The sequence below is a fragment of the Polypterus senegalus genome, chromosome 3 (assembly GCF_016835505.1).
Source record: "Polypterus senegalus isolate Bchr_013 chromosome 3, ASM1683550v1, whole genome shotgun sequence".
Taxonomy (NCBI): domain Eukaryota; kingdom Metazoa; phylum Chordata; class Cladistia; order Polypteriformes; family Polypteridae; genus Polypterus; species Polypterus senegalus.
Window position 1 is genome coordinate 110486587 of NC_053156.1, and position 13205 is coordinate 110499791.

The following is a 13205-nucleotide window of genomic DNA, read 5'->3' on the forward strand; positions in this document are numbered from 1 at the left end:
CTTGACCAATCAATAACATGGACCTCTCATTCACTCATCCACACAGTGAAAGTTTGGAATTCACATTTAATGTAACATGCATATCTTTGGAAATGTGAGAAGAAAACTGTATTATCGTAGTATTTCCCTCTACTTACCCTTTACCTGTTTTCTCAAGGGTAAATGTTCTTGTCAAGTTCGTTAACGGGTTGGTCTACTGTTGCACTTTAAGATGAACGCACACACACACATAGATAAACACACACACAGACCCTAACCACAACAGTGCCCGATGAATGACACACACACGGTGATTAACCCTTAGCACTTTGAACCACACAAGTGATATAGGAATAACAGCCTGTTATTCAGCACTTCAAGAGACTTACTTATATTCGGCACGAACAACATACGATGTTTTAGTGATATCTCAGACCTAAATATTACTTTTGGTCTACAAGAATACATTTAAACATACAAAGACTCAGCACTCTTGACTATAGGCCATTTATCAGCCAAGAAAACCTTCTTTATTGTACTGTCCCTAACTTTTGAGTGGCGCCCTCCAAAACTCATGCAAACTCCACCAGGCTTGAGATTTGAACCTGGACATTAGATCTGTGTGCACTAACCATAAACATTTTTTAGGAATATTTTACATGTATTAATAGTAATTAAGGCATGCATTCTGCGAGCCATTTCATTTTTGTTACTGAACAGATAACACCATGACAGTATATATTGCGGCAGAGAAATTTATACAACACTCATGATAAGTTTATGAACATGAGTGGTAATTTTACACTCCTAGCTTAGTAATTGTGCTGGAGCAGGTCAGACATGTAAACTGATAGAAAGTGTAGGATAGACAGAGATGAAGACGGTTCTGATTCATTAAAGGGACACATGGAATGTAATCAGTTTAAATTACAGAAAATGGCAATGGAGAATTTAAAGGCAACCAAAAGATGTTATGTTTCCAGACATTAAAAATAATATAAATACTCATCTTAATACATTAGAACCAAATACAGGTAAAGGCTAAGCAGGGTGAGTATCTAGTTTCTTTAGAAAAATATGAGACAGCATTTTTCTATAATAAATCCATCCATTCATCCATTAACCAACCCGCTATAGCCTAACTACAGGGTCACGGGGGTCTGCTGGAGCCAGTCTCAGCCAACACAGGGCGCAAGGCAGGAAACAAACCCGGGCAGGGTGCCAGTCCACCGCAGCATTTTAAAATAATAAAACATGAACTGTTTAAATAATTTATGTAGTGTTGACATGTAGGTCATGAAGCACAACGTTGGTGACTTGCAGTGCTGTGCTATTCTGTAATTGCTGTAGACCAGCACTAACAGCACGCTTGTCGACTACTAACTGTGAAACATTATGGAGGCTTTCTAAGATTGTATTCATTTTTAACTTTAAACTTTTCAGTATGTTCGGATATCTCTGACCTCAAGGACACGATGAAAAACTTGTGAAAATTGCTTTGCTTAGGTTAGCTACAAGTAGCCAAGAATTTCTTGTCAGTCAACGAGTTGATCAGGGACATATAGCTTTACATATAAAGATGTACTGTATATTGCAAGCATATTTTCTTTATGTAGAGCACTTTTGTATTGTAATCACAATAGAAAGGTATAACTTAAATGTGAGAAATCTAAATGCTAGCGTAATCAGTCATGCTGGATGGGATGTGTTCATTTTGGACGCAAGCAGATTCCGTAAGGGAACTCCACAAAGCGAATGATGTATCAGAACATTACAGTTTACCTATTCTTTGCAGAGCGAGTTTATCCTAGGATGTTTTGTTTTTAATTTACTGTGTGTCATCGTTATTCAGCTTGCAGTGTAATTGTCAGATTTTACTAATCCATATTCACTTCTTGAGAACAGGATGACACACAGACAGGAATAGATGCATCATCCAGGCTATTAGGCTGTGATAGGCAATCCAGCAAGTAAAAAGAATGCTCCATATTTACAAGAACCTGAATTTGGGACTTTTATTCAGTCTGCTCTAGTGGCATGTCCAGTTGATTTAGCTCTTATCTGTAGGGTGCATTAGTTTCCATAGAAACTCATTTGCAGTGGCTATACTTGTTTGATGCAGCTAATGAAAAGGGCATTATTTAAAGACTTAAACCCATGCTTTGAAGTATAAATAATTTCTATGAAGGCATACAACATATTTATTTTTATATCTGCTTTATATCTTGTTTATTCTAATCATACACCATACTGGTATAAACCATAGGTATTCATTCATTCTTTTTCTGAACCTATTCTTTTTAGAAAAAAGAGTTGCAGGAACCCCTGGCAGCAATGATATAATTTCAAGGGGACACACTCATAGAAAAGCCAGTCCAGTGTAGCATTGGCATCACACCTAAAAGCATGCCATTGGACTGTGGGTGAAAACGGGAATCCTAAATCTATGCACTCTAAAGGAGAACATACTGCACAACCGCCAAACAAAAGACACCCCGGCCAAGACTACATCTAGGATCCAAGAGTTGCTGCCCACTTAAATAATTTAAATAGTATTGTTAATTTAGGTACACATGCATAAAATTAATACTTTAACTTTATTTTCAACTGAATAACTTTTTGTCTTTTTTTGCTGATGGGGTTCTAGTACTAGAGAAAAAAAAATATTCACCTATTATTTGAGACAATATGTTGTGAACAAATAAGCAAAAAGTACAATCATAAAGTGTTGGGGAATCCACTCTGTATAATGTAACAGCAACTTTAGCAACAAAACGAGTAATCACAAAAGACAGAGTCAAGTCTGACTGAATAACAGAATGAATTCTTGGGATTTTATAGGTAGAGGACAAGAAGAGGAGGGACCTCAGGCAGAAAAGAGGTCTGCAGTAGGGCGTGATGGGGAAACAGAAAAGTAAAAAAGTGGTGAAATGACTACTCAAGTACTGAGTAACTGTTTGATCATAAAAAATTATTTATTTTTTAGAAATGTTGTAATAAGACAGACAAAATATATAATAATGTGCAAATTCTGTCATTTCCAAATAATAAAATAAAAAAATGAGTAAAAATAAATAACAGCTTTACAAAATAAAGATGCATAAATAAGTTTCCCAACAAAGCTTTTGAAGCAAATACCTACAGTAGGTAACCTGTACAGTATGTTTGAACAGTGCAAACTACTTACAGTGACAAGATACACTGTACACTGACAGTTTAATACTGCATATTCACTTGGCCTCCAAATAGCACAGCTGATAGAAAATAACATTAGAACATGGCAGCTTGTGCACGTACAGCAAGTCTCACTTTATCTTCACTGTCTGTGTCTGTGCATGTTTGGTTAAAATGTGCTTGTTCTTCACTCAGTGAAGTGATGGTTAAGCTTCAGCAGGAGTTGGCTCTCATTTTTTTAATGTATTCTTTCTTTCCCTGTCGGCTGTCTGTGAGGAGTTTGTGCCACTATGCCACCACAGTTTGTGTGTGGTCATGTGACTGCATTGCTAAGTCTAATTTGTGAAACAGAGCCATGTGATTATTGTTGCTATGTCTGATTGGTGAAACAGAGCCATGTGATTATTGTTGCTATGTCTGATTGGTGAAACAGAGTCTTGTGATTATTGTTGCTACGTCTGATTGGTGAAACAGTCATGCAGTAGATCTACAGACGGCTTCTCTCTGGCAAAAATATAGTGTATCTAATGGAAAAAAGTAACGATTTGAGTGTTGCCCAATGTAGCGGAGTAAGATTAGTGTTTCGTGTAGGAAAACTACTCTTAGAAGTACAATTTTTTAAAAAAGTTACTCAAGTAAATGTAATGGAGTAAATGTAACTTGTTACTACCCACCTCTGCTGTCTATTGCTGTTAAAGGACAACTTGCACTACAGAGAGTAGAGCAGTGCGGGTTTGGTTGCTCACATTAGTGTTTTCCAGTTTCAGATTTTTATTGTAGGTTCACAGTGTGTTCAGTTTTTACACAAGTGTAGTTTTAGATAAATATCCTTCATATCTTTTAGACTTTTTGTATAGGAACGTTTTATTACCCATTTCAGAATCGGTACACTTTGGGCACTTGAGGTTTTGTTTCATAGAGCTGTACTATAGTAACAACGTTTTTTCTTTACATTTATTTAAGGTTTATTTTATAACCTCTTCTGGTGTTCAAGTGCTACCTGAGTCTGCCAACTCTCCTGACCTTAAACCCACAAAGCACCTTTGGGATATCCTGGATTGCAACATCTTTAGAAATTACCTTCTGCTTTTCAATGACTGGTAGCTTTGCCAAGTGCTTCCATTCTACATGCCACAACCTCACATTTAGGGGCTCATTGGCCCTTTGCACCAAACGGGTCAAGCAGAGATAACTGGAAAATACTGAAGGGCATTTTTTTGTTAGATTATATGTATATTGTGTGTGTGTGTATATAATACTATCATGTATGGCAGAGTAGGAGAAAATAAAGGAATAGAACAAAGGATAGAGTAATCAGTGATTGCTGCATTGTGGGCAAATCCACATTCAGTTGTTCAAAATTAAAATGGAGTACTTTTCAGGCTACTCTACTTTCTTGGGAAGTAAACATTCAGCAAAATGTATATAAGTTTTAAAAAATATTTCAAACTTGTAGAGTTAAACTAAAAAGCTTTAGTTCCTGGGATTCATTGAGTATTGTCATATATTTAGACATTAAATGAGGAAAGGGTTGTGCTATGCTCTCCAAATCATGGTCAACTGTATCCTATTTGCTTTATCCTTAAAATGTATCTAGAACTTGATTGGAGTAGATCTGTGGTAAATTGAATTAACTGGACATTATTTATAAAAGCACACATCTATGTATATAGGGTGCCACAGTTTACTCTGCATGTTAGGACAAAAACCAAGCCATGACTTCCAAGGAGCTCTCTGTTGACCACGACGATCAAGCTTGTGATAAGGCATAGATTATGGAATGTGTTTAAAACCATTCGAAAAGTTATTTGATTGTTTACAGGAGTACAGTGGCCTCAATGATTGTGAAATTGAAGAAGCTTGGAACCACCAGGATTCATCCTAGAGTTGGCCATCCAGGGAAGAAGGCATTGGTCAATGAAGTGATAAAGAGCCTAATGGTCCTTTATTGAGATGTAAGAACCTGTCAGAAGGCCAATTATCTTAGCAGCACTCAATCAATCAGGTTTTTATGGTAGATGGCTAGATGGAAGCCTCTCTTGAGTAAAAAGCATATGACAGGCTGCTTAGAGTTTGTCATATTGCATTTAAAGGACATTGAGAACATGAGGAAAAAGACTCTCTGGTCTGACAAGTGTAAGAAAGGCGCTATATTGTGCCCGACCCGACACAGATTCACACTGGAGGCACATATAAAATAAAGCGTTTTTTCTTCAGCTTGAGGGAACGTCTTCCCTGTAATCTCTCCAGCCACAACACAGTCCCAAGCACTCAACACTAAAGTCAAAAACACTCCTCTCTATTTCACCATCACCCCTCTACAGCTTTGTCCTCCTTCCACCCGACTATGGCCTCTCGAAGGGAGTGAGGCGGCCCCTTTTATCATGAGTGGTGGTTGCTGGCTCCTTTTATGGCCCACCTGGAAGTGCTCCAGGTGCTTGATCACCTGTTTCCGGTGCACTCCCAGGTGGGGCTTACGATTAGTCCAACTGGGCTCAGGGACCCATTCCATGCCTCCTGGCGGCCACCCCAGACCCCAACAGGGCTGTGGAGAACTCCATCTCCCATGAGGCACCACTCCAACCCAGGGGGGAGGCCATCCAGCATCCAGGGGGAGGTACTGCACCGTCCATGACTGCTCCCCTGAATACACATCCAAGGGGCATCCCGGCCGGGTCCCATGCCCCTTTTCCAGATGAGCCCCGTGGGGAGATGGCATCATCAGTACTACGGCTCTGCCCTGTGGAAACAAAAGCAAAAGGTCCGGGGGTGTTGCCCCAATGTCCCTGCCACTCGGACGTCCTCTCAGGACAACACCACCAGATGTGACCACAGTGGCCACAGTCGTAACATCGCCGCTCCCCTCCCGACTAATTCCTGCAGGAGCGGAAGCAGGATGGAAAGCTCTACTCCCTCGTCAACTCTGTTGGGGCCACCTGGCGTCTCCGCCCCTTCGTAGCGCAGCCCTCCACTGCCTTCGGGCAGACGGGCTCACACTGCGTTTTGTCATGTCCCCATCTTATTTTCCCGGGTCCTGCTCTGGGGTGCACTGATGGTCTGGGTCTCCTCATGGGAAGAAGGGAGATCCCTTACCGTCTGCACCCCTGTGGACACCCGCGAGACTGATGCTGGTCAGTCATCGCGCTGCGTCTCTTGTAGGAATTGGGGCTGCCTGGCAAGCAGAACGATCACTGATGCCACTGTGCTCTGCCCTTCCCTTTCATATACGACACAGGCTTCACTTACATGTACCGCCCCATTTAGCAGGCTGGAGGAACTCATGCAGCGCCCCTTCAGCTGCTCGTAAGTGACCTCCAATGGCACACCAAGCTTCTTCTCCAATACCTCCAGGGCATCCTACAGAGCCTGGAACACCTGCAAGAGGGAATGCAGGGATAGGAGGCCGCCCTCCACTTCCCGTGCAGCCCAAAGCAGGTTAAATTTCCTCGGTCTCACCTCGTCCTCACCTGCCGACAGCGGGCCATCGGGGCCCAGCACTTCACTCGCCGGCCCCCTCGGGTACTCACCAGGAGCGGCGTGGAGATTCGCCGTCCCCATCTCTATTCTTTTGTTGACAGGGCGCCGACACACATTCCCCACCCTGTTACCTGCATTTGGGAGATGGGGCCGCTCCTCCACCGCCCCCTGCTCACCAAGGAAAGCCACATCGAGGAGATCATCTAGGTGCTCGTCCTCCACTCGATGACCTGTAGGGAAAACGGGTGCCGGAACTACCTCACTTACCCTCGAACTCACTCCGCCGTGATTCGGCGCCCCAGGCCACCAGTCCCTGCATGGACCTCGTCTTCCGGATAGCCTCTCGTCCGTGTGGCCTCTCTTTGGCACACGCTGACCGTGGCTTCTTCCAGGACAGCGGGCAGGCGGTCAGCCGCCAACCTTGGATTCCGCCCAGCTTTCTTTCTCCCCATACCAGCTCTGGAAGATTATGGAGCCTCGGGCTCCTGCCGTGGGTGTGCGATTCAGTGCATTGTCTCAGGCGCGCGTGTCCAGCGCTCCTGCGCCGTGCGCGTTCCTCGCGCTACTGTGCCGGGTTCTTACAGAAATTTTTTCACAGGTCATGGCCCAACAGACAGACCGGAATCCTGCCGACTATGCCACTGTAAGAAAAGCGCTATAATGCGCCCAACCCAACACAGACTCACACTGGAGGCAGTTTTATTCATCTTCAGCTGGAGAGCACGTCTTCCCTGTAATCCCTCAAGCCACAACACAGTCCCAAGCACTCAAACTGAAGTCAAAAAAACTCCTCTCTCTTTCACCACCACTCCACCTCCACAGCTTTGTCCTCCTTCCAGCTGACTCTAGCCCCTCGAAGGGAGTGAGGCGGCCCCTTTTATCATGCCCCGGATGTACTCCAGGTGCTTGATGATGGTCTTCCGGCAGCACTTCCTGGTGTGGCAAAAGTGCTGCCCTTGCACCCGGAAGCAATCCGGGCGTACACAGTTCCTGGAGTGGCAGCACTTCCTGGTGTGGCGGAAGTGTGTCCTCCAGGGCTCAGGAACCATCCAGTCAGCCCCTTGGTTGGGCCACGGACCCCCACAGGGTTGAGCTTCCAAGCTCTGAATCTGTGGTCCTTGATGGAAATAAGAGGGGGTGCCCTCTTGCATCCAGGGAAGATATTGCCCCCTTACCAATTCTTCCCTGATCCAGGCGTCCTGGTGGGGCACGGCCCCTGGCCGTCTGACAACACAAGATAAAAAATTAACTCTTTGGACAAAATTTAAAGCAATCTATCTGGCGAATGCCAGGCACTGTACATCACCTGCCTAATATCATCCCTGTAGTGAAGCACAGTGGTGATAGCATCATGCTATGGGGGTACTTCTACATATGGCTAAAAACTTGGAGAGTGGGGTTTTTATGTGAGTCATACATGTGTGTAAAAGTGAAGATCGGAGGGGGTCCCTCTTAAAGTTCACCCAATGGTGAATGGTGAATTACATTGATCAGAGGCTATGTTGTGCATGAAGGGCAAGATGACCAGGGGCTTAAGACTAAAAGATCACAGGCTTAAGCCCCTGAAGCAATCCTCTCCTGACACCACTGATCTAAACCTCATCCGATATCCAAAAACACTTTAGCCTAAATGTTTGTAATCTTTATTATCTTTATTTTCTTGCCAGATTGAAGGTGAGAGAGAAAAAAGATAAAGACACCAAAATGAAGAGACGTAGAGAGAAAAATGTATACTCTGTAGTTACTCAATGAGGTTCAGGACAACTGGCAATTGGTGGTGCAGATATGATATGGAAAATGCAAACTAATGAGAGAGCTGACCTTAGAAAGCCATCTGACACTCACTATGTGTCTTATTGATGGGGGCAGTTGTCCAGTCCTCATTATTCATGAATGTGTTGGAGACATTTTTTTTAATATCCCAAAATTAAACCACGAAGAAATGATTGAAAGTGGAAGCACCAATCCAACAACTTTCTTTATATTTGTTTCTTGATCTGGTTAGCAGCAGTGGCACATAAATAGCACCGATTCTTCACGGCTCCCACATAAGTGCTGCAAGCCATAAGTTTAAAGTATCAGGATTAGTGTAGTGGTTTGATGGTAACTACAGACCATTCTTTTATTCATTTTATTTTTATATCTTTTGTGTGTATATCTACAAACCATTATTGCTCAAAGGCAGTGTTGTGCTATGCTTCCAAGTTACACCATTGCTTTCTTTACACTGGCTGTTGATTATATGAGAAATGTACCCAACAGAGAAGAGAACACATATGCTTCCATCAGGAAAAGATAGCAACAAGAATCTGTGAAAAAACTTAAAATTACTTCCATCTCTGTTTCCTTGTCATAAACATACAACTGAAATGGAGATGTGATGTTTTCCAAAACTGAAACCTTCATCGTTTCAGGGTTCACATGTTTGGTGTGTTTCCTTTGATCTTATGGAATGACAGTACAAAAATTGACTTTAACTTCAAAAATGCTGAACCTGTCCATTTAGTAGAACATGGGTCAGTTAGCATGCTGGTATGATTTCATCATTTTCTTTTTCTTAAACAATAGTTACAACATCAAAGAAACACAGAAATGAACAAGAGATTTATATATTACATGGAACAGATATGAACAGCCACTATGTATTTTCTGAACACATATCAAAAAGATAGCAATAAATAAGAAAAATTTGGTATTAAAAACAGACATATGTTTAGGGAACAGGTACAAAGCAGTGATCCAAACATTTAGAATCCTCAGCTAACCTTCTGTGCATGGCTGAAAGTACAAATATATATATTGAATATATTGAAAGGCTTCGGATGGATGACATCAATGCTCTCGACAGGCAGTCAGATCCAATATAACATAGTAACCATCTTGTTATGGAGCAAACATTATCACTCTTCTAAACCCAATATTCCCCAAATTTTTGTAAGCATAAAATGTTTTCCTTGAGTTTAACACAGGTTTGTCTGAATAGATTAAAGATAACAAGAAAGCAAGACAAAACATTCCTCTTTTACAACTCATTTTTATCAAGATTCAGTAAAAAAATAAAAGGTTAGTTTTTTCTTTTTTATTCTTGTTTTTTTACTTTTGCTAAATTATCTGTTGTTGACATTAAATCAGTTTACCACAGTGCCATTGATTATTAGATCATTTAAAAGAGTAAACTGTGAACTTAGAAAACATCTGCACTTTGTTTTCTAATAAATGGACTCAAAAGCAAACGTTTTTTTTTTATTTTGTTTTGACTAATGCTGTCTTGACTTGGATTATCTTCTAGACCTTTTGATTTGGTGACTTTAAACAGATTTTTGGTAATGTTTCCCTCCTGACTTTCTCACACACATATTCAGAAGTGCTCATACCGAGTCATTATAGAGCCACTAATTAATTTGAAAAACAAATCTTTGGGATGTGTGATTAAACCACAGTACACTAAAATACACAATTAAAGAATAAACAGAATAAACAATTAGAGAATAAATAGCAGGATTTTTACATCTGATGCAGTAATTTGAATTATTTAATACCCAAAAACAGTCAGATACTGAAAACAAGCGATTGATGATAACAGTTTGTTCAACATTCCTGCATCCCTTGGATAGGAAAAGACATTTCCATCTTAACGGCTCCAGTTTTTAGTTTACAGTAGTATTGCTGAGTGCAAATTTCCATATTTAGCAGAAGGACATCAGAAGACTTGACTTTATTAGTACCTTTGAGGGTTTAAACAACTTGGACAGACAACTTCAGTGTTAAAAGCACAAAAAAGGAAATACACATCAGCTGAAGAATGACACCTCTTGTAATTTTTTTAAATTAATTTAACTTGAGGTAGGCAACTGTCAGGTAAAATAACCACAACTACACACAGTGTCTTCTTCAATACAGAAAGCCAATAGTGCCATAGGATCAGTGGTATCTAGAAAATTAGACCTTAGAACTACTCAAGGGACATCAGTATTGCCAGAGTCAATGTGGAAGATTAAGCATCCATGTAAAAGCTTTAATTGGTAATATTTTCTTCATTCATTACATTCTTATGTTTTTCTTGTTTTTAACTTTAATAGATTCATCTTTAGTTATTAATATTACTTGTATTTACAAGTATCCTTGATACACATTTTATGGATGTGGTGAGAGAGGACATGCAGGTGATGGGTGTAACAGAACAAGATTCCGAGGAAGATATGGAAAAAGATGATCCGCTGTGGCAACCCCTAACGGGAGCAGCTGAAAGAAGAAGATTTACAAGTATCTTTGATGCCTTATAGTTCTCAAACCCCAGACTAAACTACAGCCATGATGCCCTTTGCATTGCCTCATTCTGATTAATTGTTTTCAGTTTAATTGGGCCTTGCTCAAGATTGTGAGCACCCCTCTGCTGAACTAGTGTCCCATTATGTTTCTGTCTCGGCCTTTTCCCTTTCATGATAGAAGTTTTCTCATCCACTACCATAAACAATTTTTATTTTCTAATTTGGTAAACATTTTTAACAAAGGAAGCCATTAAATAAGATCATAATTTTTGTTTTTAACTTAAAATCTGCACTTTTCATTCCAGTTCCATGTATTATTATTGTGTACATGACCCTCAAACTGTTCACAGCAGGATGCAGTGAACAGAACAGCAAATCATGTCGTTCAGGCATATAGCATAAAAAGCAGCATAGGTTACAACATAATCTATAATAGATGAATTTAATAACAGTGCCATGAGAAACACTTTAGGTCAATGTGTTATCCATTTATCTACACATTCCCTTACACAGTTTAGAGAATGTGCCTCAATTAAACATTACTATAACAACGTTACATAACATTCTCAAACCTGTCCTAGTCCAAATCTAGGTCACAGGCTATCCCACCATCATCAGGGGCAATGCAGGAACCAATTCTGGATGGGGCATCAGTCCTTAGCAGTGTCCGCTCATGCACACACCCACACAGGACCAATCTGCCAAGAGTTGGTGGATTGGAAGTCTTTCTTACTTTTTACGGAGAGTTATTCTGGGATTGTCCCAAAAGTACCACTGCAACTGAGATAATGATTATGTTAAAAAAATGATTTAAGGGTCTCTCCCTGCTGTTGGACCACCGAGTTTGGAATGAAGAGGTGATTTGGGTCAAAGACTCTACTTTCAGGGAAGTCGTGTGACTTTCATGCAATCATAATTACATATAAAAGTTATATCTGCAGTATCTACCTATCATTATTTTTGGTTACGTTTGAAATATTTTTGGGTTAGTTTCCTACCTCCAATAACAAAATATATACTTTGTTTTCCTCTTATTCTTTTTTTAGCAAAGATTCATGTAAACAAGAATGTATTTAAATCAGGAAATAATTAGGTCACAGATTAAAACATTCACCATCATTGTCAGTTATGATTTAGTAGTACTACGATACTGCATTTAAAAGCATTAAAATAGCATGTTTCGTGTAGTTAAAATATATACATAATTTGGCACATCATTTCTTACAAATCCAAAAAATATAAATTGTTTTATTATTGCTTTATTATTCAACAGGTATTTTGTATTGTAGTAATTTACTTGGGAAATGCTACTTTACTTTATTATACTTAATTTACAAAGAGAAATATAAAGAATAATATGTTAGTGAGAGAGTGAGAAATTCCACATTTAAGAATGTTTAAATCTTACAGGGGCTGGAGAAATAGTCAAGGCTGCTGGCTGGGCAGAAATGGCACGTCTGGCAGGAACACACTCTCCATGGAAGTCTTGGCAAAAGCTCTCCCTGGAGTTGTCAAGGCAAAGGCAAATGCCAGCGTGGGAGTGGTGACTGTGGATCAGCTTCTCCAAGCGTTTTATTATTTCGTAGTCAGGCAGTGCTAGGGTGCTGACATTCAGTCCTAACATCTGTGAGACGACCTCACGGAAGTCAACTAGCTGCAAAAACAAATAAAGGAAAAAAATAGAATGGTCACTGGTACTGTACATTGATCAAACACAGATGCCATAGAGGGATATATTCCATCTTAAATTTAACAAGATCAACTGGAAATCTTTACATATTTCTAACATTATACTTGAAGTCTAGAACCAAGCTTAATAATCTTTGCAGTGCTTTATTAATAAAGAAGGTTTCAGAACACAAAAGGCAGCATAAGGCCTCTTGCTGGCCTTCCCATATATGGTAGGTACTGCCAAAGATATTTTAAGTGGAATTCACATTTCTGTTGGGTCTAGATCAGGGGTGGGCAAAGTCAGTCCTGGAGGGCTGCAGTGGCTGCAAGTTTTTGTTCCAACTTAATTAGAAAACAATCCTTGGCAAGAATTTAATTTCATGACTTGTTAGTGCTTTAACTCTGTCTATGTCAGGTCATTCTCATATCCTAGATTTTTTCTTTCCTTTCTAAGGATATCATCCAAATGATTTGAAGTCTAAAACAGAGGAGTAATGCTCAGTTCTTCATTTTTCTCTCTTCACATTCCTTCCAAAGTATTTAATTAAACCAAATAGTGCATGATAAATACACAGGTATAAATGGTAACAAGCTAAATGGAGAATTGCTGCTTTCTTTTGTCATTTGCACCTTACT

At 40.3% G+C, this 13205-nt stretch overlaps 1 protein-coding gene across 1 annotated transcript in view; it reads right to left on the minus strand.

Annotated features, from left to right (window-relative positions):
- Positions 1–9258: 9258 nt before the first annotated feature.
- The window catches only part of ccdc170 (coiled-coil domain containing 170), a 47821-nt gene continuing 43874 nt past the window's right edge, over positions 9259–13205 (minus strand). The window contains exon 13 of the mRNA XM_039747801.1: positions 9259–12552. Within this exon, the coding sequence (XP_039603735.1) occupies positions 12286–12552 (267 nt within the window). The 3' untranslated portion in view covers positions 9259–12285. The remainder of the gene's footprint in view (positions 12553–13205) is intronic.